The 21,037-nt window shown below is 40.5% G+C and overlaps 6 protein-coding genes across 10 annotated transcripts; 3 read left to right on the top strand and 3 right to left on the bottom strand.

The window, feature by feature from the left end:
* Nucleotides 1-10: 10 nt before the first annotated feature.
* Nucleotides 11-1,429, top strand: LOC106918248 (polyubiquitin-like). The gene is made up of 2 exons (XM_014987843.2): nucleotides 11-233; nucleotides 316-1,429. The coding sequence occupies exon 2, from the start codon at nucleotides 328-330 to the stop codon at nucleotides 793-795; it is 468 nt and encodes a 155-aa protein (XP_014843329.2). The 5' UTR covers nucleotides 11-233; nucleotides 316-327; the 3' UTR covers nucleotides 796-1,429.
* A 1,741-nt stretch (nucleotides 1,430-3,170) lies between these two features.
* Nucleotides 3,171-4,015, top strand: LOC106918254 (polyubiquitin-like). Its single transcript, XM_088008878.1, has 2 exons — nucleotides 3,171-3,322; nucleotides 3,416-4,015. The coding sequence occupies exon 2, from the start codon at nucleotides 3,429-3,431 to the stop codon at nucleotides 3,897-3,899; it is 471 nt and encodes a 156-aa protein (XP_087865004.1). The 5' UTR covers nucleotides 3,171-3,322; nucleotides 3,416-3,428; the 3' UTR covers nucleotides 3,900-4,015.
* A 5-nt stretch (nucleotides 4,016-4,020) lies between these two features.
* pxmp2 (peroxisomal membrane protein 2) lies at nucleotides 4,021-6,892 on the bottom strand. Its single transcript, XM_014987834.2, has 5 exons — nucleotides 6,676-6,892; nucleotides 6,243-6,365; nucleotides 5,120-5,282; nucleotides 4,488-4,607; nucleotides 4,021-4,386 (listed from the first exon to the last, which is right to left on the bottom strand). Exons 1-5 carry the CDS (start codon nucleotides 6,783-6,785, stop codon nucleotides 4,318-4,320), a joined length of 585 nt encoding a protein of 194 aa, XP_014843320.1. The 5' UTR covers nucleotides 6,786-6,892; the 3' UTR covers nucleotides 4,021-4,317.
* Nucleotides 6,893-7,790: 898 nt separating this feature from the next.
* unga (uracil DNA glycosylase a) lies at nucleotides 7,791-10,885 on the bottom strand. Of its 2 annotated transcripts, XM_014987820.2 has the most exons (7): nucleotides 10,751-10,885; nucleotides 10,227-10,427; nucleotides 10,041-10,136; nucleotides 9,462-9,559; nucleotides 8,574-8,662; nucleotides 8,291-8,469; nucleotides 7,791-8,201 (listed from the first exon to the last, which is right to left on the bottom strand). In XM_014987820.2, exons 1-7 carry the CDS (start codon nucleotides 10,847-10,849, stop codon nucleotides 8,061-8,063), a joined length of 903 nt encoding a protein of 300 aa, XP_014843306.2. In that variant the 5' UTR covers nucleotides 10,850-10,885; the 3' UTR covers nucleotides 7,791-8,060. The 2 variants fall into 2 exon arrangements, with proteins under 2 accessions (XP_014843306.2, XP_014843299.2); XM_014987813.2 differs by lacking the exon at nucleotides 10,751-10,885 and having other exon boundaries at nucleotides 10,227-10,535.
* alkbh2 (alkB homolog 2, alpha-ketoglutarate dependent dioxygenase) lies at nucleotides 10,332-12,635 on the top strand. 3 transcript variants are annotated; one of them, XM_088008876.1, is made up of 4 exons: nucleotides 10,332-10,465; nucleotides 11,601-11,917; nucleotides 12,000-12,198; nucleotides 12,271-12,635. In XM_088008876.1, exons 2-4 carry the CDS (start codon nucleotides 11,644-11,646, stop codon nucleotides 12,614-12,616), a joined length of 819 nt encoding a protein of 272 aa, XP_087865002.1. In that variant the 5' UTR covers nucleotides 10,332-10,465; nucleotides 11,601-11,643; the 3' UTR covers nucleotides 12,617-12,635. The 3 variants fall into 3 exon arrangements, with proteins under 3 accessions (XP_087865002.1, XP_014843279.2, XP_087865003.1); XM_014987793.2 differs by lacking the exon at nucleotides 10,332-10,465 and adding an exon at nucleotides 10,523-10,655; XM_088008877.1 differs by lacking the exon at nucleotides 10,332-10,465 and adding an exon at nucleotides 10,840-10,927.
* A 697-nt stretch (nucleotides 12,636-13,332) lies between these two features.
* On the bottom strand, nucleotides 13,333-20,727 carry usp30 (ubiquitin specific peptidase 30). Of its 2 annotated transcripts, none has more exons than XM_014987776.2 (13): nucleotides 20,596-20,727; nucleotides 18,923-19,032; nucleotides 18,040-18,213; nucleotides 17,822-17,925; nucleotides 17,135-17,233; nucleotides 16,963-17,008; nucleotides 16,784-16,878; nucleotides 16,640-16,699; nucleotides 15,848-15,934; nucleotides 15,682-15,762; nucleotides 15,326-15,548; nucleotides 15,112-15,226; nucleotides 13,333-14,487 (listed from the first exon to the last, which is right to left on the bottom strand). In XM_014987776.2, exons 1-13 carry the CDS (start codon nucleotides 20,676-20,678, stop codon nucleotides 14,238-14,240), a joined length of 1,527 nt encoding a protein of 508 aa, XP_014843262.2. In that variant the 5' UTR covers nucleotides 20,679-20,727; the 3' UTR covers nucleotides 13,333-14,237. The 2 variants fall into 2 exon arrangements, with proteins under 2 accessions (XP_014843262.2, XP_014843270.2); XM_014987784.2 differs by lacking the exon at nucleotides 20,596-20,727 and adding an exon at nucleotides 20,329-20,568.
* Between the last annotated feature and the right edge of the window lie 310 nt (nucleotides 20,728-21,037).

Below are 21,037 nucleotides of genomic sequence, written 5' to 3'. Positions count from 1 at the left end.
TGTTGGCAGGTATCCAGGAAACGTCATGAAAAACATTTGAACAGGCGTGTTGCTTTAGAGAATAGAAACCAAAATATTAGAGGGAAAACGAATCTTAAATGAAGTGGGCAGGTCCAGTCTGTATATAAACACAGCTGTTCAAACTCAGAGGAGCAAAACACCCGAGGATCAACAGTTACTGGACATTTGAAACCTGAAGGAGATTTTTTTTTTCTTTAGAAGCTAATCGTAAGGTAAGTTAATCTCCTAATGAATGCATCCATGAGCTCACCTCTGATTATTGTCATGATGAAATGTTTATAAATTATCTTTCAGATCAGTTCAGTCATGGACATAGTCATCAAAACGCTGAACGGGACGACCCGCACGCTGAAAGTAAACCCGCAGGACACGGTGGGCTCTCTGAAGATGCGCATCCAGCAGGAGCTGGGGGTTCCCGCTGCGAGCCAGAAGCTGATCTTCAAGAACGGGTCGAGCACGCCTCTGAACGACGACTCCAGGACCCTGAGCTCCTACAGCATTGGGCCGGGCTCCCAGGTGTCTCTGCTGATCACCCAGCCGTCCACCTTCCAGGTGTTCCTGATAAACGACAAGGGGAAGAACAGCACCTACGATGTCACACCCGACGAGACGGTGGAGGGCTTCAGGAAGAAAGTGGAGAAAAGAGAGGGGGTTCCTGCGAACCAGCAGAGGCTGATCCACGAGGGCCGGGAGATGCAGTCTGGAAAACTGTCTGACTACAACGTGAGGGAGCACAGCACCATCTACTTGACTCTGCGTCTGAGAGGAGGCTGAGGACGCTGTCAACATGAAGAACACATTCCAGTTTTTATTTATTTGTTTAGGCACTTTTATGATACAACAATCAAAATCCATTTTCTGTACAGATACAGTAAACAATTATGTTACAGAAGTAAGTGAAATTATAATATGTTATCAAGGAGCATGAATAAGGGTCAGTTGGGACAAGTTTTATTTCTACCTTTGTACCAATCAGTAAGTATAGCTTTTTAGATGTTATTATCATTATTAATTAGTACTGAAATTCTGGAAATTTGTGAAATTCCAAACTGTAAAATTTATGTTCAAAGCAAGAAACCATCAACGTCCACACAATATTCAAAAAATGTTTTGTGACAAAATAGGGGCTTTAGAATTTAAGAGGAGAAGGAAACTTTGAAAAAACAATGTATCAGAACAACCAAAAACAGTTTTTGTATATCATTGTGTTTGGCAGATCTATGGAATGGTGTGGGGAGACTTAAGTGACTGTATGAGAGGAAGTCATAATATATTTTATCTTCTAATTGTTCCTGTTCAAAATAAATTGTGCAAAATTCCATGTAAATTGACATATTTGTCTCATTCCTATTTTCTGGTTTTACTTTTTATTGTCTGTTTGAAATAAATAAAACATACCTCAAACCTCGCTTTTGTAAAGAATGTCCTAATTTGAAACCTTCTCAAGTTTTGTCTCTGCAAGTGAAGCATAAAAAAAAATACTTCAGTTGTTTTGATCTATTTAAACTTGTTAAACAGAAAAGCGACTTCATGTAAAATCTCCATGTGTTGCTCATCAGTTGCTTTAAAAAATTCAGACATTTTCCGAGAGACTAGTGGGGGTCCGAGGAGTTTTCCAGGGGTCCACAGATACTTCATAGGTGCTCAATAATGAAAATACAAATCATTCTTTGCCATCATCAGATGTTGGTAGCACAACATCTTTTCATTTGGCTAACTTCATTCTGGGAAAGGTTTTTAAACAAAGTCTACCCAGGAGTGGACTGCAGCTGAGGCCAGGGCCTCTAGAGCCTCTACATGGCATCGTGACTCATTCTTTGACAAGTCAAGCGCGGCTCCAGGTTATGTCTGACCTCGGGTGTTGCTCAGAGGACCAAAGTCTATTCAGATGAAAATATATTTACAATTTCATTTTCAAATCAAGCCCCCATAGTCTGGTGGAAGAGTGGAGAGACAGAGTCATGCTTGAGGTCAGTGATGATTTGGGGACCCGTGTCGTCTGCAGGTGCTGGTTCACCTGGGTACAGCTGTTGCTACCAAGAGTTATTGGTTGCATAATTACTTTTTCCACATAGACTGGTTTGGATTACTTTTGTTTTTGCTTTTAATAAATGAAATCATTTGAAAACTGTATTTTATATTGATTTGGGTTGACTTTGATCTTATTTGTTTGATGATCTAGAGCATACAAAACAATTAGAACTCTAAAGGCTCCAAATTCCTAAAATAAAGAACGCTTTGAATGAGACCATTCACATGTATGCATACTGTTGTTTTTAACTTATGGGGTCGTTTATTGTATAACATCTGGGACTCCACATTGACAATAAACTGGACTGGGTCAAGAACAATGACCCTGCTTACAGGAAGGGCCAGAGTCGCCTCTACTTTCTGTGGCGCCTGAGATCCTTCAACATCTGCTGGACTTTGCTCTGGTTGTTTTATGACTCTGTGGTGGTCAGTGCCATCCTGCATGCTGTGTTGTACAGCTTAAGGTGGAGGACACCAGCAGGCTGAACAGACTGACCTGCGAGGCCAGCGACGTCGTTGGAGTGGAGCTGGACTCTCTGACAGCGGTGCCAGAGAGAAGGATCCTGTCCAGGATGAGGGTCATGTTGGACAACGAGTCTCATCCACTTCATGACGTCGCGGGCCGGATACAGGAGCACCATCAGCCAGAGACTCATTTTGCCAAAGTGCACCACAGAAAATCATTTCTGCCAGTAGCCATTAGGCTTTACAATGCTCCCTCAAAAAATCTATTTTTCCTTGGGGATTCCCAAGGAAAATCCCCAATTTCCCTTGGGGATCAATAAAGTCTATTTTATTCTTATTATATAATCCTACTCATTTGATCATGAGCCACACAGGCGGATCTTTTCATTTTCTGTTTTGTTTCAGCCGTAACGGACCTCACATTCACTTCATCTGTTGATTCGCCGCCATCTGACTTCTTGTCCTGTTTTTGTTTCCCTCCTCCACCCATCATCAGGTAAGCGGGGGAAGCCCAGCCGTTCCTCCACCTCACCTGTGTGCAGGTATGCGGGGAACGCCGTGACACAGCGTCACGAAAAACAATTCAGCAAACTCATGTTTGGAGAACAGAAACCGAAACTTAAAGACAGGGAGGGAAAACGAATCTTAAGTGCAGTGGGAGGGTCACAGACCGGCTGACTCGGTCTGTATATAAACACAGCTGACCAACACCAGAGCACAACCGCTGAGGATCAACGATTATTGGGTATCTGAAGCTAGAAGGGCATTTTTATTATTATTATTATCATTAGAAATCCATTGAAAGGTAAGTTGCTCTTCCTAATCAACACGTTTATGATCTTATCTCTGAATACTGTCATCTTGTAAAAGTGATGAAAACTTTTAAACTATTTTTCAGAACCAGTTTAATAATGGATATAATCATCAAAATGCTGAACGGGAATACCCGCACGCTGAAAGTAAACCCGCAGGACACGGTGGGCTCTCTGAAGATGCGCATCCAGCAGGAGCTGGGGGTTCCCGCTGCGAGGCAGAGGCTGATCTTCACGAACGGGTCGAGCACGCCTCTGAACGACGACTCCAAGCCGCTCAGCTCCTACAGCATTGGGCCGGGCTCCCAGGTGTCTCTGCTGATCACCCAGCCGTCCACCTTCCAGGTGTTCCTGAAAAACGAGAAGGGGACGAACAGCACCTACGATGTCGCACCCGACGAGACGGTGGAGGGCTTCAGGAAGAGAGTGGAGAAAAGAGAGGGGGTTCCTGCGAACCAGCAGAGGCTGATCCACGAGGGCCGGGAGATGCAGTCTGGAAATCTGTTATCTGACTACAACGTGAGGGAGCACAGCACCATCTTCCTGACTCTGCGTCTGAGAGGAGGCTGAGGACGCTGTCAACATGAAGAACACATTCCAGTTTTTTTTTTTTTTTTTTGTATTTAAACAAGTGTAATTTTAATGTATTATGTAGTACAATAATAATAAAAGTCAGTCATGACAAATGGCATGTCTCTTTTGTATTTTATTTCTGCGTTTGTTCAGATCAGTAGGTAAAGCTCATTAAGGTAACAAAAAAAAAAAAAAAACTCTTTATCTCAGCTTATGTAAAAAATGTCAGAATTTTAAACTTTCTGGAGTTTTTTTTTATACAGGTCCCTGTGAAACAAAGCATAAAAATACTCTTTTATTCTTTTAATTCTAGCGTTTTAAAGCAGTATCCCAGTAATCAGCGGTGCAGCTTCATGTAAAGAATCTTCAGCCATATATGGAAGCTGGTTGCATCTTGTTAGTCCTCAAAGAAGCATCATTTCCTCACAGTGGCAAGGTAGGCATACCAGAATAAGGCAATCATGTTGGCGAAGAGCACTCGAAACTGAAACGTCAAGAGAGGAGAGGGTGAAAACGTCACAGAGGAAGTCAGTGTGAGGTTCCTCCTAATTCTCAACATAACAGGATGTCAGTGATGGAGCGTACCTGAACAGGCACAAAGTTTATGTTTATAAATGTGAAAGGAGTCCAGACTTTCCAGTTCATCTTCAGAGCAGTCCAGTAACTTTTTCTCATCTTCTTCTGGAAATCGTCCCAGCCTTTAGCCTGAGGAACATGGAAACACTTATTTTCTGTAAAGTATATTTAATGTGCAATTAATGCACTTCTATGCTTATATTACACATCAAAATATGTTTATCAGTATATAAAAGTGATATTATGTTTTTTAAATTGAGTTTATGTAGAAACTGGAGTCTAGAATTTGACAAGACACAGAGTCCAGCATCAGGAAATAAAATAATGAAAATCAGCTGCATGATACTCATTCATATTTGGTTCATGTTCTGAGTTACAGTAAAGAGGGCTTGAATACAAAAGCACATATTTTTAATTACATTTTGGATTTCAGTATTCCAGCCATTATGTAAATGAGAACTGGCCCAGACACAGGAATTCACACAAGCTTCTTTTGTCTCTGATTAGCAAAACAAAACCAGGAATCTGTTTTTAGCTGGGAAAAACCTGATCAGACCATCACAAAATACAGCTATATTCTACTGAAAGCAGCACATTAATATATTTGATAGACACTTTTGAGGAGATCGAAAAGAAATCACCTCCAGGATGTTCATAACAAGGTAGAAAAGGAGCAGGAAGCCGGGAGCAAAGATGAGTCGGTCCAGTAGCAGTCGTTTGACGATGCAGAGCGGGTCAGTGGTTGGCATCCACACCTCCATCAGCTGGTAAAAGATGTGGCTCACTGGCCCAGTGATAATCAACCTACAAGAGGAAAAAAATAAATAAACCAGTAACAAACACAAAACTCAGTGTATTTACCAAGAGTTAACGGATTTATATGCTCAGCGCCTACGAGGAAGTGATTACTCTTCAAACTTTTTGCCAATTTGACATATTGGAATCACAAACCATAATATAGTCTTTTATTTACATTTTGAGTGAACGATCAACACAATGTAGCAGCTAGTGGAAATGAAGGTGACGCATGGCCTTAAAGTACGTTGCCGGGTTTCATACCCCACCTACAGTGACACCCATAAATAAGTTGCGCAGAAGTTTAATGCGGAGTCAGGTTATAAAACAATATCCTGAAGTTTACAACATCTCACAGAGGTCTGTTCAATCCATCATGGAGAACAGAACGAGGCCACTGCAAATCTACTGCAAAGACACCACTTTGCAGTAGATTTAGGAGAAGCCGCAAACAGGCACGTGGCAGAGCCACTGTAGCTGTAGAGGAGAACCACAGCTCAGGTGGGAGGATGTGTCAACAGTGCACTTATCAGCAATGAATGAAATTTGGCCTTTATGGTAGGGGGACAAGAAGTAGGACTTCTTGACGGCAGCCTTTTAAAAGTCTACAGCAAACATGTGAATGAAGGTGCTCTGGTCAGATGAGTTGGTGGAAAGATGGATGGAGCTACGTCAAGGGCAATGCTGGAAGAAAACCTCCTGATGACTTGAGACTGGGGTGGAGGTTTGCCCTCCAGCAGAACAATGACCTTTAACATGCAGCCAGAGCTGCAACATGGTTTGGATTGCAACATTCTGAATAACACCATGCATCGCATCCCACATATGTTGGTCAATCCCTTAAAATCTGCAAAAAAAAAAAGTACATTTAAAATTGTGCTTGTATTGTAATTTTGTAAAAGAAGGTGAATGGGTATATTATTGGAGTGCCATGCACCCTCATTGTTCTCGTATTCTGCTTCGTCTCACCCAAAGATGGCATATCGTGTGGCTCCAGCCACATCGATCTCCTCAGCTGGACGTCCACTTTTGGCCTTTTTTCTGCCTTCCAAGTACTGTGAAAGTAGATTTCCTAAAGCGGACAGGATCCCACTGGAAGAATGAAGAACAGACAGATCACACTCTCCTGTCAATGTGCAACAAGCAGTAAAAAAAAAAAAAAAAACTGTGTAACTTCTAAGTAGGAGGTTTTCATGGCAGATACTGATTGGCTAATACCAGAGTGTGCTCAGTGCAAACAAAGAGGTCAGGAACAGCAGCAGCCATAAATAATCTGACTTATAAAACTGCATAATGAAACGAAACGACAACCATTCCCTCCGTTAGTCAGTAAACATTACTAATGAACTTTTAAACAGCTGGAAACAAGGACAGCTGCCAGTTTAGGAGCACAGAAACCGACCTGGTTACAGATTTCGTGAGGATCGGGTATTTTTTCAGGAGGATCAAATACTGCTGGAGCAGACGGAAATGAAAGGACCCATCCCGGACTGGCAGGCTCTGGACGGGCATTGTTATTCCTTACAGTATTCACACATTACAACCTCTGCAACACTGGCCCACAAAGGGCGGCGAGCTCCATTATTGTTCCTGTCCACGTCCTTGCGTCAAAGTAGAAGCCACCTCCCCCGACGTAGACGTCAAACCGGAAGTGATAAGTGACTTGTTTATTTTATGTGGTGGGATTGGAATACAAAAATTATAGTATGCTAATTATAATAATTATTATAACATAGATAATTATATTGTATATTAAAAATCTGTTATTTCTGCACAAGTGTGAATTTCTTTTGTAGATTTTTTTGTGCCCGTTTCCATCAAGCGCTTAGAGGACTATATTGCTCAATATTGCACAGGCCAGAAAACAATAAAAATATATACTGCTCAAAAAATAAAGGGAACATTTCACTTTAATTTTGTGTGTGGCTCCAAATCCAGGCCTCCATTGGTTAATAAATTTGATTTCCATTGATGATTTTTGTGATTTTGTTGTCAGCACATTCAACTTTGTACAGAACAAAGTATTCAATGAGAATATTTCATTCATTCAGATCTAGAATGTGTTATTTGAGTATTCCCTTTATTTTTTTGAGCAGTGTATATATATTTCAGCAGCTCATGAAAGATATCTTCCCCCGCAAGCTTTAAAACAAATTTAAGGCTGTTTTGGAGGAAACATTTTCATAACCATCCATACATCCACTTTGCAAGACTGGAGGGGAATCCAAGATGTTACGCTTCCCTGCAACACTTTGCAACTCATTCTGGGGGATTCCCAAGCATTCAGGCCACACAATGTTAGATATACGTTAGCCATGAACGTCTCGTTATTTTCTGTAAAAGTCTCACCTGCAAAATGTTTTCCTTTAATGCGATTTTTAAGTCTTGAAGCAAAATGAAGAACAATTTCACGAACAGTGAGTCTAAATCTTCCCTAATTTAGCATAGAATATCAAATATAGATCATTAATGGTGCCAAACATAGATGTAACATCAATTTGAAATTCACCCAAAACATTATGCAATGTAGAAAACCCTTTAATGTACCAAGCATTACATAAAAAAGTTAAAAAAAAAGGAAACAAGGTGCAAACTAAAAGGGCAGAAAAAGAAAACAAATATTTACAGAAGTTAAACCACTAAAAGAACAGTGCAGTGAACACAGAACAATCTGCTGGTATTAATTGTTTTATAAAAACATGAATAACTGCTAGAAGAAGAACTAAGAAGCTTATAGGTGGGTTTGGTCTGTAGTTTACATGGGCTTCAGAAAAGCCAACATAGGACTTAAAGAGCCTTCCAGTCTATGGGAGACTTTCCACATTTCTCTAGCAACTCGTTGGCCTTGGAGAAATGTCTGCAACCAAAAAATCCTCGATGAGCAGACAGGGGGGAAGGATGTACGGTCTGCAGGACGTGGTGGCGTTTCTATAACAGAAAGGAGGACATCCTCGTCATACGTAATCAGCACAAGCAAGCTTTGCTGAGTGTTAAAATGTACGAGTTAGCAGACTCACTCGGTTAATTGAAGCCCCTTTTTTCTGTGCGTACGATCCCCACAGCATGAAGACGACGCCCTCTTGATTGCTGCTGAGCCACTGAATCACAGCGTCAGTGAAGGTCTCCCAGCCTCTGTCTTTATGGGAGTTGGCGTGGTGCGCCCTGACAGTCAGCACGGCGTTGAGCAGCAGCACACCTGGTGAGAAGTTAAAAACATAAAGACAGGAAAGTTGTGGATGAAAGAAAATATATATTTTTTTTTGCTTAATCATTTAACAGAATGTAAATCAATAGAAGTACCTTGTCTGGCCCATCCAGTCAGGTCGCCGTGGCCTGGGTGCTGAAAGCCGTCGATGTCTGTGGCCAGCTCTTTGTACATGTTCTCCAAACTGAAAATAGAAAGCAAAACGTTAAAAATGTTAGGCAAAAAACTTTGGTTCGAGTGTTCGTACAACTGCAGGGCCGTACTCTAAAGTTAGATGAGTTTGCAGATTTTTCAAAGGATAACAGTAGCTTCAGCCAACTAAATAGCATTGAGAGCACTTCACTTAGTTTGAACCTGAATTTGATGCAGGTTAGGGTGTTTTTTCTAAATATTTGAATGAGAGTGTTTAATTCAAAAACTAAAATACTGATGGGTAGAATATCAAAATATGGGTGTGACTGTATGGCATTTAATGAGAATCACTAGATTTTTCTCTATTTCAAAAGGAATAAAGTCTAAAAGCAGAACATTTTTACCATATTTATGTAGATCTGGAAAAAAGCCGAAATAAATTCCTCACCTTTCAAGAAACATTTCAGCCCCATACATCTCTTATTCAAGTTGTGGCAACAAAATAATCCAATACTAAATTTTGTCATTATTACTCTCAATTAATACGGTCTGCTGTTTTCATGAATAAAGAGGTGGAGTGATGAAAATCTTGTCATTTTTCTTGGTTTTTGTGGTATGAAAGATGCATTGAAAATTGTACAAAACACCTCTTTTCAGGTAAATAAAGGAACATCATAATTCCTGCTTGAGGTCATTATTTTTTTAATTTTTGTTGACACAAAGTCTTTCCTTAAATCTTGAAATACCCGTGTGGAAAGACAGAACACTTAAAATGTGAACACTGCATAATCAGTTTCTATTCATTATAAACAAAACAAAACAAAAACAAAAAAAAACCACAGCCTTCAAACCTCGGAGGAGGAGGAACTGGTCTTTTCACACTGAAGCACAGTCCGTGCGCTTGGCCTGGACCATGATATGGATCTTGACCTAGAATGACCACTTTAACCTAAAATCGAAGACAAAGACTTTACTACATTTAACAACTCCCTCCAGGAAAAACATGTTTGGTTTTTATAGGCTTTTGCCATTTTTTTTTTTAAAGAAAAAGAAAAAAGGAAAATTTATAGTTAGCAGCATGTTGCCTTGTAAGCAGGAAGGTCTTGGGTTTGAAACCTGGCCTGGGGTATTTCTGCATGGAGTTTGCATATGTGGTTCCCTCAGGTACTCTAGCTAAAAAGCTAAAAAAAGTCTGATTAGTTAATTAATGTACTTTAGGAATAAACGTCAGAGCTATGGACCTAATAAACACGTGCTTTGACTTGGCTTTTGAAAGAAATGGCCTCAATAAAACTATCAGGTGTTGAAATTTATATACAAAAATAACTGTAAGTACTTCTACCCTAATACCTACATGGATATTATAGTTATGCACTTCAATCACTCAGTTTCTCCAGGCATAAAGTTGCGTACTCATGAGCCACACTTACATCTGTGATGTGGCACACCTCGCTCCAGGTGAACACTTGTTCAGCAGGTGGGTAAACTGTGTGGCGTTTCCTCTCTTCAGAAACAAATTGCATCAACTGTGGCAAAAGTGTAAAAAAAATAATAATAAAAAAATAATTGAAACACCTGATAGTAAACAGTGTGTGTGGAAAATCTCCTCTTCTCACCTGTTTGAAGTAGGGCTTTCTGAACTCAGCAGCCAGCTCCTTCCTCCAGCTCTCCCCGAACCCTGGAGGAGTCTGAGCGGAAGCCAGCCTCTCCAGCGCCGCTCTCTTGTTGCGAGCCATCCTTTCCAGCTGCTCCGGGGACAGAGGACTAGGAGGCGGGCTTTGCTGCTCCGCCAGCACCGAAGCGCATTTCTGCTTCTTCTGCAGGATTTTGGTATATTGAGCAAAACACAAAGCCGGTGAGAGAAGCGTTCCCCGGAGAGAAATCGGCTTTAAAATCAGTTGACGAAGCGGTGCTAACAGTTTCATGCTAGTAAAACTCGTTTGGCAACGTTCAAGAACAGAGATGATCCTGAACGCAGCTTGGAGTAAGCTTGTCGCGGGAGAACTCGACGATATGAAATACTACAAAATAACACTGACTATTTTGTAAGTCTTTTTGAATTAAAATGTGCCTCGGCTTAGGTTCGCAAGCTGTTTCTAATGATGATTTGCCATCCGTTTGTAAAAGTAGCGATACTCACCGGCTCTTGTGCATTCTCCTCCGGTTCGTTTACCTCATTAGAAGCTCTCTTTTTCGATACCGGCGAAAAAAATGAATTGATGGTTTTCTGTCCAATCATTCTTGTTGCAAACACTTTGGCGGTGAGCTGCGGAAAGAAATAAAAGGCTTAATTGTTTAAAGACCACGAGACCCTCAGGTAAACTAACGTTGTCAGTACGATAAATTAAAAGAATTCGCGCCTAAACAAAGTGACGAAAGCGCCTATTATAATGAGCTGAGTGGTGTTCAAGATGTACCAGAGTTTTCTGTTCTTACACAACTTTACATTTAAAAAAAAATTTTTGGTTACAAGTGCGTTTTTATTCATCATGATAATTAGTTGTTACACTGAAGTAGTTTAAACATTTATTTAAATGAATTGTGACTCATCACGGGTAATAAAAAAACACAACGGATTCTCAGAAAATAATATTACACAAGACCAACAAACATTTGTCGACAGACATTGGGACTCAACGAGAGTTAAGTCACAGAAGGTCATTGTTTTAGCTGGTTGTTCACCTCAGTGTTTATCCAAGTTTTTATTAGCAGAAAGCCATGAATTTACTGAAATAGAGTGTGTGAAATTAATTTAATACCCTTCATACAGGATAGTTTGATAGAGTTTGTCACATTCCTTGGTCTACATTTTAATATTTTCTAGCAAAAATAAATAAACTGGCTGACCTTATGTAAAATGTAAAAAGTAGAAATTAGGGATTACTTAAAATGTGAAGCTTTTCTACTCAACATCAACATACATATAATATGCATTTTCAGTGAAATAAACCTTTTAGTTGTAATTTTTTTATTCCCCTTGGTTTACACAGGAAAACGTTCCCCATCAGTGTGTCGCCACATCAGGCTACAGAAATGGACAAATTTCTGCTTGGGGGACAGAATAAACGTCTGTGCAGCAATGATGTCCCACGAAGAAGCCCCAGGAAAAAGATGATAAAGATGGAGGAACATGAGTGTGAAGAGGAAGAGGAGGAAAAGGACCCGTCTTTTGAAGAGTTTTCTCATCCTATTCCTTGGCAAAAAATAGAAGCAGAGGGACTGGACTGTGATTATGCATTGCTCTTCTTGAAAGAAGAGGCAGATAACCTGTTCAGACAGCTGGAGGAGGAGGTGGTGTACTCAACAGGTAGTTATTTTTTGCAAAGATGCGGCTTGAATTTGCAGTTTCATAGTGTGACAGCTGGTTGTTTTGTTTTTTTTTCTTATAGGAGAGGAATCAAAGGTCCAAGTGTTTGGAAAGGTGTACAACATACCGAGGAAACAGGCGACCTATGGGAACGCAGGCCTCACCTACACTTACTCCGGAGTGAGGCGTCTGGCTTCCCCCTGGACTCCGACCTTGGAGTGCATCCGAAACGCGGTCACAGACGCGACCGGACGGCAGTTCAACTTCGTCTTGATCAACAGGTGACAAACTTCCCAACGCCTACTCCAGAAGTTCAGAGTTGGACAAACCTGAGCCTCGGTTATCTCCACCAGGTACAAAGATGGACAAGATCACATGGGGGAGCATCGGGACGACGAGAAGGAGCTGGACCCTTCCTGTCCCATCGCTTCCGTCTCTCTGGGAGCAGCTCGAGACTTCGTCTTTAGACACAGAGACGCTCGAGGGAAACGGAGCAACAGACAGATCGATCCCGTGAAGCTGGAGCTGGCTCACGGAAGCCTGCTGCTCATGAACCCTCCCACCAATACCTTCTGGTACCACAGCCTTCCGGTTCGGAAGAAGGTCCTCTCACCTCGCATTAATCTCACCTTTAGACGCATCTTGGAGGACATCGCTGAACAGTCAAAGAGGAACATTAACATCAAAAACCCAGATTAAAGTTTGCATTTTTAACAAATACTGCTATGGTAAATCAAGATTTGAATATACTGTCCAAACATTTCCACTAAATCTGTTTAACTTACTTTAGATGTTGCCTGTTACCCATAAAGAAACAGGTCATGTTTTCTTTAATTTCAATTTGTTTTAAATCGAGAAGAAATCTTCCACATGCCTATGATTATGGTGGCATCACAAAAGGCAGATTTTTCTTTTCCCTTTTTTATGTCAAGCAAATACATGAATAATGGGTGTTAACTAATCTCGGCTGATTATGTCTGCCTTGTGATATCAGACAAAATTTACAGAAAACTAAATTTTCTGTAAAATTTTTTTCCGTTTTTTTACAGAAAAAATTTCTGTAAAAATTTTCAGAAAAAAAAAACTTTTTTTTCTGTGCACTCTAGAAATTAACTGCGGAAATCTGTGCTTTTCTGCCCAGCTGTGGTTTTAGTGTCATGATACATTTGTCAGTGGAGAAAATGCACGTATACACAACTTAAAGTAAATTTTGTCACGCAATTAGTTCCCGTCTTAAAAATATCTCTAATTTAAAAATGTAATTTCCTAAATCTGTTTTAGAAAGTCCTGTTTTTGATCATCTGAATCTTCCAGGACATGGCAGAATGTGCATTTCGGTCAAAGACAATTTAACATAGTTTAAAAATAAACAAAACCTCATTGATGTTGGTGCATTTGCAACAGCCTCACTTACATAAAACACAAAAGTAAAACTTTATTATTTTTCTTTTAAATTTGAAAACAATCACTTTCAAAGACATGAAAATACATCAGTGCAAACATCCGGACAGACGCTGCTGCATTTAGATTTTCTCGGTTTGGTAGGAAACTCGCAGTTATTTACTGCCGAGGACTTAAAAACATTCAGGATAAATTGCCCAGAAGCATCTGCACATAATCAAGTCTCGATAACGAAGCCGACTAAAAATCTGCAGAACCTGGACACCATGAGCAGCGGCTTGGATGCAACGTAATTTTAGGTAAGGTAGGACAGCCCTAAGAGATGCTGCATAAGTGGTTTCATATGATCGAAATGCTGAACACCGACAACAACATGGCACTTTATCTTCCACCGTGCAGGTTTACAAATTACAGCATAAACAAGATTTGAAATGGCAGAGTAGTAGCTGAAATTACCAGTGTAAGAGTTTACAGCTGCTGTTGGGAATGATGGGAATGTAAATTAAACAACAAGGCTGCAGCTGGGACTATTTCACTGATAGGTTTTTTTTAATGTGTAACACCTTTATTTCACTTTATTAAGTGTCTGCGATTTAAAGGAATTTTGACAAATTAACAAGAATATCTAACAGCATTTTTCATTTATATTTACACCACTGCATGATTACAAAGTCAAAAATATTCTGGAAAACTCCTCATTTGGAGTGTAATCACAGGGCACTGTCAAGTATTCCTGTCGTCTGTTACAGGAAACTGTTCAAAGTGTTAAACACAAGTAGCTTATGTGACAATATCTGAGAGAAATCCTGCAGGTCCATTATCTTTGGGATTACCGGCCTCCGTTTCGGTTTCCATTGCGACACGACGCTGTGACAACTCGGTGCAAAGCCACCCGGTGGTAACCACGGCGAGAGGTCGATCAGGTGACCACTCGATCGATCGTCGGCCGTCGCACTCTCTCGTAGAAGAGCATGTACGCGTTGGAAGACAGCACCTCCTGCAGGCTGGCTTTCCGCACGGAGTCGTCAGACACCCAGAGCCACTGACAGCTGAAGGGTGAGGCGCTGCAGGCCGAGGGAGGGCTGCGGCGGTAGGTGACAAAATGTCCTGAGTGCATGTCACCATGGTGAACCAACACCGCTGTTAGCTGGAATAAATACTCTGCGGAGCTGGAAGGAGACACAGAGATCCGGGCGTCAGCTCGGTGAAACCGCCTGCATGTCCGACCTGTGCATCCTTACATCGCTCAGGTGTAATGAAGTTTTCCCTGCATTATATGCACAAAAACTAATAAATAGCACTTAAGTTATAAAAACTGTCCTGCTTTCTAAAAATTATATTAATTTGATCCATTTGTCATTTTAAGCTTTTGAAGTTTTAATCTTTTCATGCTCAGATTTTCTTTGAGACCAAAAAAAAAAGTCTCCCATGGGACATTTTACACCAACCACAGATTTTGACTAATCATAATTTTGAATGATTCTCTCCAACATGCTGACAATCATATTTTAATGAGACTAGGTGAGTGAAATAACTATTATCTTCCAGCAGGAGACTTCTCAGATTTATTTTAGTTTGGCTCTGTCAATTGGCCCAAACAGCTATCAGAACCACCATCAGTCTAATCATTTCTAATGTATTGTGCATGTTGACCGGCCTGTTTTAAGCCTATGCGAAACACTTGTTGCATTTTTATCTCTCTGAAAAGATACAAGGTTTGTTTAAAGGCTCCACTCTTTGATAGGTGGCCATGTGATAAAGCGCTGATGATGAACGGCTGCTGCAGAGTTTACCTGAAGTCATACGTGAGACCGAGCTGTGGGCTCAAACCAGGAGAGAGAAGAAATACAGAAGAACAGGTTCCATTAGAGAAAGGCTTGTTGTTGTTGTTGTTATGATGTTCTGCACCTGGAACAAAAAAAGGGGGAAAGAAAATTGAAGCAAGAAAAAGCAAAGAAAGAGAGAACGATGCTGTTAAAAATAAAAACGCCTATTAACCCAACACACCTGTCCCATTGGCTTTTAACCTTTCTGTGGAATCCTCCAAACTTTCTGTCTTTATGGCTTTAGGAGCCGATGTGAACCGCTGACTCCTCTGTGTGGAGCTGTTGTGTTTGTAGCGATCCATCGACAGATACTCCGTGAACTGGACGTGCTCCTGACGCTTGATGGGCGTTCCTTCACTGGACCACGTCAGTCTTTGTAGGTGGATGCAGAGGCACTGAGGGAGCTTAAAATACATGAAACAAGGGTTGCATTTCTTTCCCCTCTATGAATAAAAATGTGAAACACGCATTCATTGTGTACCAGCAACTAAAATCTCTTAACGGTTTAGAGAGAAAACAAATAAAGAAAAAAAAAACCTTTCCAAGTTTCAGCTGTTTAACAAACGTCGTCCTCTGGCTTTCAAAAACTTGCCCGTTTCTGGTCGAGCTTTGTTGAAGCTGAAGGACGACATAAAGACAGTAAAGATCAACCGAACCATGTCTGTTCACAAACAATGGAATTATTTTACAGAAACTAAAGTACCTTTGTGCAGTTTTCACACTCCACCTCTTTGATTGTCTCTGATGAAATGAAATGCTGCAGACACTGATCTAGAGAGAGAGGCCGACCCTGAGAGGAAAGACGGTTTAAGTGAACAGAAACAAAAACCAGCTGCTGATGAGCGACACACTGTATTTACAGAGCTGAAATCTTTCCACGTTACAACTTATTAGACTTATATGAGGTAGGCAAACAGAAACTAGTGCATAATTGTGGAGAGGAATGAAAGCAGTAGATGGTTTTCAAAAGTTGATTACAAATTAAGCTCTGAAAAATGTAGTGTGGATTTGTATTCCTAGACATTTAGCTCAGGTAAATGTAACAGGATTCCTTCCAGGATTGCCCTATATTTAGCTGTAGCCATCTTCCTATCAACTCTGACCAGCTTTACTTTTCCTTGCTGAAGCATCCCCACAGCATGGTGCTGCCACCTCCAAGGTGTGCTCCAGGTGAATCCAGTGTTTGCTGTATCCCTGCATGGATTTTAGCAAACAAAATGTCTTATATTCATCTTTCAACAATGGCTTTCTTCTTGCCTGTGCTCTATAAGGCTTAGATCTGTAAAGTGCACCATAGATAATTTGTCCTGTTTTCAAATTCTCCTACCCAAGTTGTGAATCTCTGCAGCTCCTCCAAAGTTACTAATGCCACACTCTTTAGATATTAATCTGTAAAGACTTTTGAAAACCAAGAATCCATTTTTTTCCACTTCACAATAATGCGCTAACCAATCATGTAAAGTGCTACATTAATAATCCTGCCTTTTCAGCTTACCCACTGAGGAAGAGGGATGGACAAAGAGAGGCTCTCAAATGAGTCGTACCGTACTGGACTCTGTTAATGAACAAAGTTGAGTTGTTATTCACAAATTCATCAAAACCAGCATGTTACTTAATTCTATATCTCAAAGAAACACACTTGGATTTCACAGTGCTTGCACGACATATTGCTCGTTAGACGACCGTGAAAAGGATGCTGGAACTTCCAGAGACCCGGTATTGGATGAAGAGGAGCTGCAGAGAAAATGAACTAAATATAACACACTCATTTGCTGGTATTCTTAATTTGGCCTCTTGATTTTTATTTTTTATTCATACCTCGACTAATGCAGGCCATAGTTTTGTCCTCTTCATCAGGAAGAGGCTAGAAACAAAGCAAACACAAAGTAGGAGAACATTTAACTAAAAAACAAAAACAAACAAACAAAAAAAAAAAGATTTGTGCGACTTCTGCAGTTTAGGATCCCCGGTGCATGTGGAGACAACTTACCTCCAGGGACTGCATGTCAAACAAATGTGTGACTTTGGGTTGGCGATTTCGCTCCTCCTCTAGAGAAGACGTGAGGACGTGAAAAAGTTCATGTGCATCCTTAAAAGGGAAGAAATCAGATTTTTAGTTGTTGCAAAATAAGTTAAAGCTCCATTCAGAAGTTTACAATTGCATAGTGGTGGCACCACCATGCTGAGGGCCTATCTTGCTGCCAATGGTGCTAGTATATAGCACAGAGAATATAATGAAAGGAAGAAGGACAACAACCTCCAGGTTCTTCAATTTGACCTCATTTCATGAAGGTAAAACTTGAACTCACTGACATACGTTTCAACCAGGTAATTGCTCAAACACACATGAGATCTGGATTTGGAATGGATAATACAGGGAATGTGAAGTTCAAGGAATCATCATCCTAAAGCACTGACTTCAGTCCTACTGAAAATGTCTCAACTGTGCATAAATACCAATTTAAATGAACTCAGTTCTGCCAAGAAGAGTCTGCAAATATCCAGCCATAATTATTATTATTAGAGAGACTTATTGATGTTTAAAAAGTGAATGGTCAGGTGCAACTTGTTGTTTAATCGTTCCACCCAGAAAGAAAAGCTATGAACAGGACATTCATGCTGATGTTCAGTTTATATTAGGTTCTGATCACAAATGATTAAAAAAAAGCAGTCCGACCTGCTCTTCAAATGAGCTGATGTGCCAGCGATACAGTCTGAGAACATCCAGGAGGCATCCGGCATCTAAAACATCCTCGTCTCCAGGCTCCTCACTGGACAGAGCTGTCAGACCACAAACCGTGAGGGGGGAGAAACCCCCACAAACCCCCCAAAAAACTAACATTGATAGGTTCTTTATGCTCTACTTATTTCATGCGACAGCCCCTACACACTTACCTTTGAGTAGTTGCAGCAGCGTGGAGGACAGCTGGTTGTCTTTGCAAGACTGGATCGAGGGCAGGCCCGAAAACCTCTCCAGCCATTTGACGAAAGACGGACACGCTGCCAAACCCTGAAGCAAGGAGTTCAAGAAGCAGGTGTTGCCCAAGTTCAGCAGACCTGGCACCATTCCTGTGGAGAAACGCAAGCCATGGCAAATCATAGCCAGAAATGTCGACTCCTACCTGCAAGCCCCGTTTCCGTAACTTCAGGGAGAGTAGGCGCTATTTTGTCTTTAAAATTTTGAGGTTGGTTCTAGCTGGTACTCTCGTCACATACGTGACATTGTTACTAAGCGGTTCTAATGATTAAATCAGTGAGGGAGGTTGCTTATATGGGGAAGAAGCCAGCCAACTTTCCAAAGCCAATCTAATCTCCCAATCAACTGACAAAGAAGCACTGCTGATGTAACACAGCAGCAAAAGAGAGGGGGAAAAAAAGCATTGCTACTTGCAAACAACACCAAGAAATTAGATCGAACTGAGGGAATATTGATCCCGTATCTGCATTTACCAAACTCTACAAACCTGCATTTCAAACAATGCGGTTACTTCTTTAGCTCTGCGTACACACAATCACCATAAGCCCTCATTTGTTATAGTTACATTAAGTGGACAGTAGCTAATCTCAATGTTATAGTCCCCCAAAAGTTGAAAGGTAAATGGTTTGTATTTATGTAGCGCTGTACCAAGCGCTACATAGTATGTCTTTACCGAAATACAGATTCTAGTCATCACTCATTCACACACACACACATTCATGCTCTAATAGTTCATTTCAATCATCTAAAATCTGTCCTAGAGTTTAAAACGGGTTCAGTTTAAATCCCCTCAGTTCTCACCTCTCTTCCTCTTCTTCCTCTCAGTGATTGGGCCCCACAAGACGTACACTCCAGCTGCAATAGCGGCCGCGATCCCTCCGACGAGACCCCAGTTTTTTATCATCTTGTTCCTGAAAAATAAAGACAACGGAGAATGGACACACGTGTAGGGAGATAACTGACAGGCACTGAAAGTCCATTTAGCTGGGTAAATATACTACTGCCGCACAGAGAGCAATAGCAAACAGAATTTGTCAACCACTATGTCCTTTGAGAGTGTGCCGTTAAAAAATTTGCATTGCAAAGACGACTGTGATTCTGCTAACAAATTTTAAGATTTGGATACCTCACAAAAGTCAGTGTTTGTAAGTCTGGTGAGGGATTTAAAAACATCTCAGAAGAATCTGAAGTCGGCCATTCGACTATATGGAAAGCAGTTTACAAGTGAAGCACATTCTAAACATTTGACAACATGCTCAGGTCTGGCTGTGAAACTAAAAGCATTCTTATGGAGTAAAGTCCTGGGAATAAGCTGCTAGAAAAATTGCAGAGGGGTTGGAGTTTTTACTCTGTGTAGCTCCTTCCTCATTTATTGCTGTGCACTGCTGTTGAGCAGCCTGAAAGATTACTAGAAAGACTAACTGGAGTTTAGAACAATTTTCAGTGATCAAATAGTTTTGGTAAGGAAACTAACGGGCCATCATCCATCTTTACAATTCTGAAACGATACAAAAAAGGTATAATATTCTACACAATAAGCATGTTTGCCTAAAATATCCCTGTAAATTTGAGCCAATATTTCTTTATATTAATACAATTATTATAACTGTATTGATACATGAAATGTGTTTGCAGTAGTTTTAAATAAAAGGTATTAGATTGTTATTTTGAATGTTTCTGTAAATATTTCAGTAAAACCATTATGTGTTTCTTACTTAGGGTAATCATACAATGAGGGGGTTCATACTACACTGCAAAAACGACAGCTTTGCAAAAAGTTGATTTATTCCACATTTATTTTGTCACCTGAACTACTTTTTCAGTATAAGCTTTACCAAAATACAGACTCTATTAAACGTACATTGTTTTGAGAAATCACTATTCTATAAATAAAAAATCCAACTATGCATTTAAGGCTCCTTTTAAGCCATTCCATTCAAACATATCAGATTGAGTTAAATGACCACCTGAAAAAAATAAAAGAATGAAAATCGTTTATTAAATGCCACATTGCCATAAAGAAAATGAATTCCGCGAACAATTATCGATTTAAGATCACTATACAAGTGTTGGACCTAATTTGAATAAAAGTTTACATTGATATTAATAACATCAGATAATCACGACTTTAACATGAGTTGATCATATCAACTCCAGGACCTGTCATGTGTAAAAACGAGCTAGCTTTAGCCTCCAGGCTAACTTACCAACAACACCGAGGCCAGGCTCCACTCCGAACACTATAGTAACTTCACAAATGCAAAACATTCAGATGCTGTCCCCAAAACACAAGTAAATGCGCTAAAGTGTCACTAACCACACTGGGGTATGAGGTTTAGGGGCATAACTCAGACTGCGTGTTTGCTCTCTTGGCCATAGACGGCCCAGACGGCCTGCTAACCTACACTTAACAGCTGCCCTGCTGAGAGCTGACCCTGATCACTAACTTGTTGTTTACCACATGGAGATCTTACCTGATTGTGGGTCCTGTGCCAAGAAACTCCCCCACAAGCTTATCCGAGCTTTCTGGTCTGCACCACAACATTCTGTTGTCCATGTGGAACGACCGTCCTGGGGAGCATGTTTCCACACGGACTTGTTCAAGAGCGCAAATCAGCCAAACAAACGCTTGTGGAAATGACACTTGATAAAGTCCAATTATCATTAGCATTAGTTCTGTAAATTAATAATTTTACATAAAAAATAAATAGAAATAAGTTTTCTTTATTTTTACAGTATATCCCCATTGACACTGGAATATCGGTTTCATTTATTATTATTTATCATTTTAGACAGACAGACAGACAGACAGACAGATAGATGAGCCGTACTCTGTAACAGTGACTTGACAATGGCGCCACCTATTGGAAGCTTCTCTGTGACCCCTGAGAGCCTTTAGTCTGACGCCGTTTTTTC

The sequence above is a fragment of the Poecilia mexicana genome, unplaced genomic scaffold (assembly GCF_051168715.1).
Source record: "Poecilia mexicana isolate PSO_F unplaced genomic scaffold, ASM5116871v1 scaffold_9, whole genome shotgun sequence".
In the NCBI taxonomy this organism is placed as follows: domain Eukaryota; kingdom Metazoa; phylum Chordata; class Actinopteri; order Cyprinodontiformes; family Poeciliidae; genus Poecilia; species Poecilia mexicana.
The sequence above is the reverse complement of the archived record's forward strand: the minus strand, read 5'-3'. Positions and strand labels throughout refer to the sequence as shown.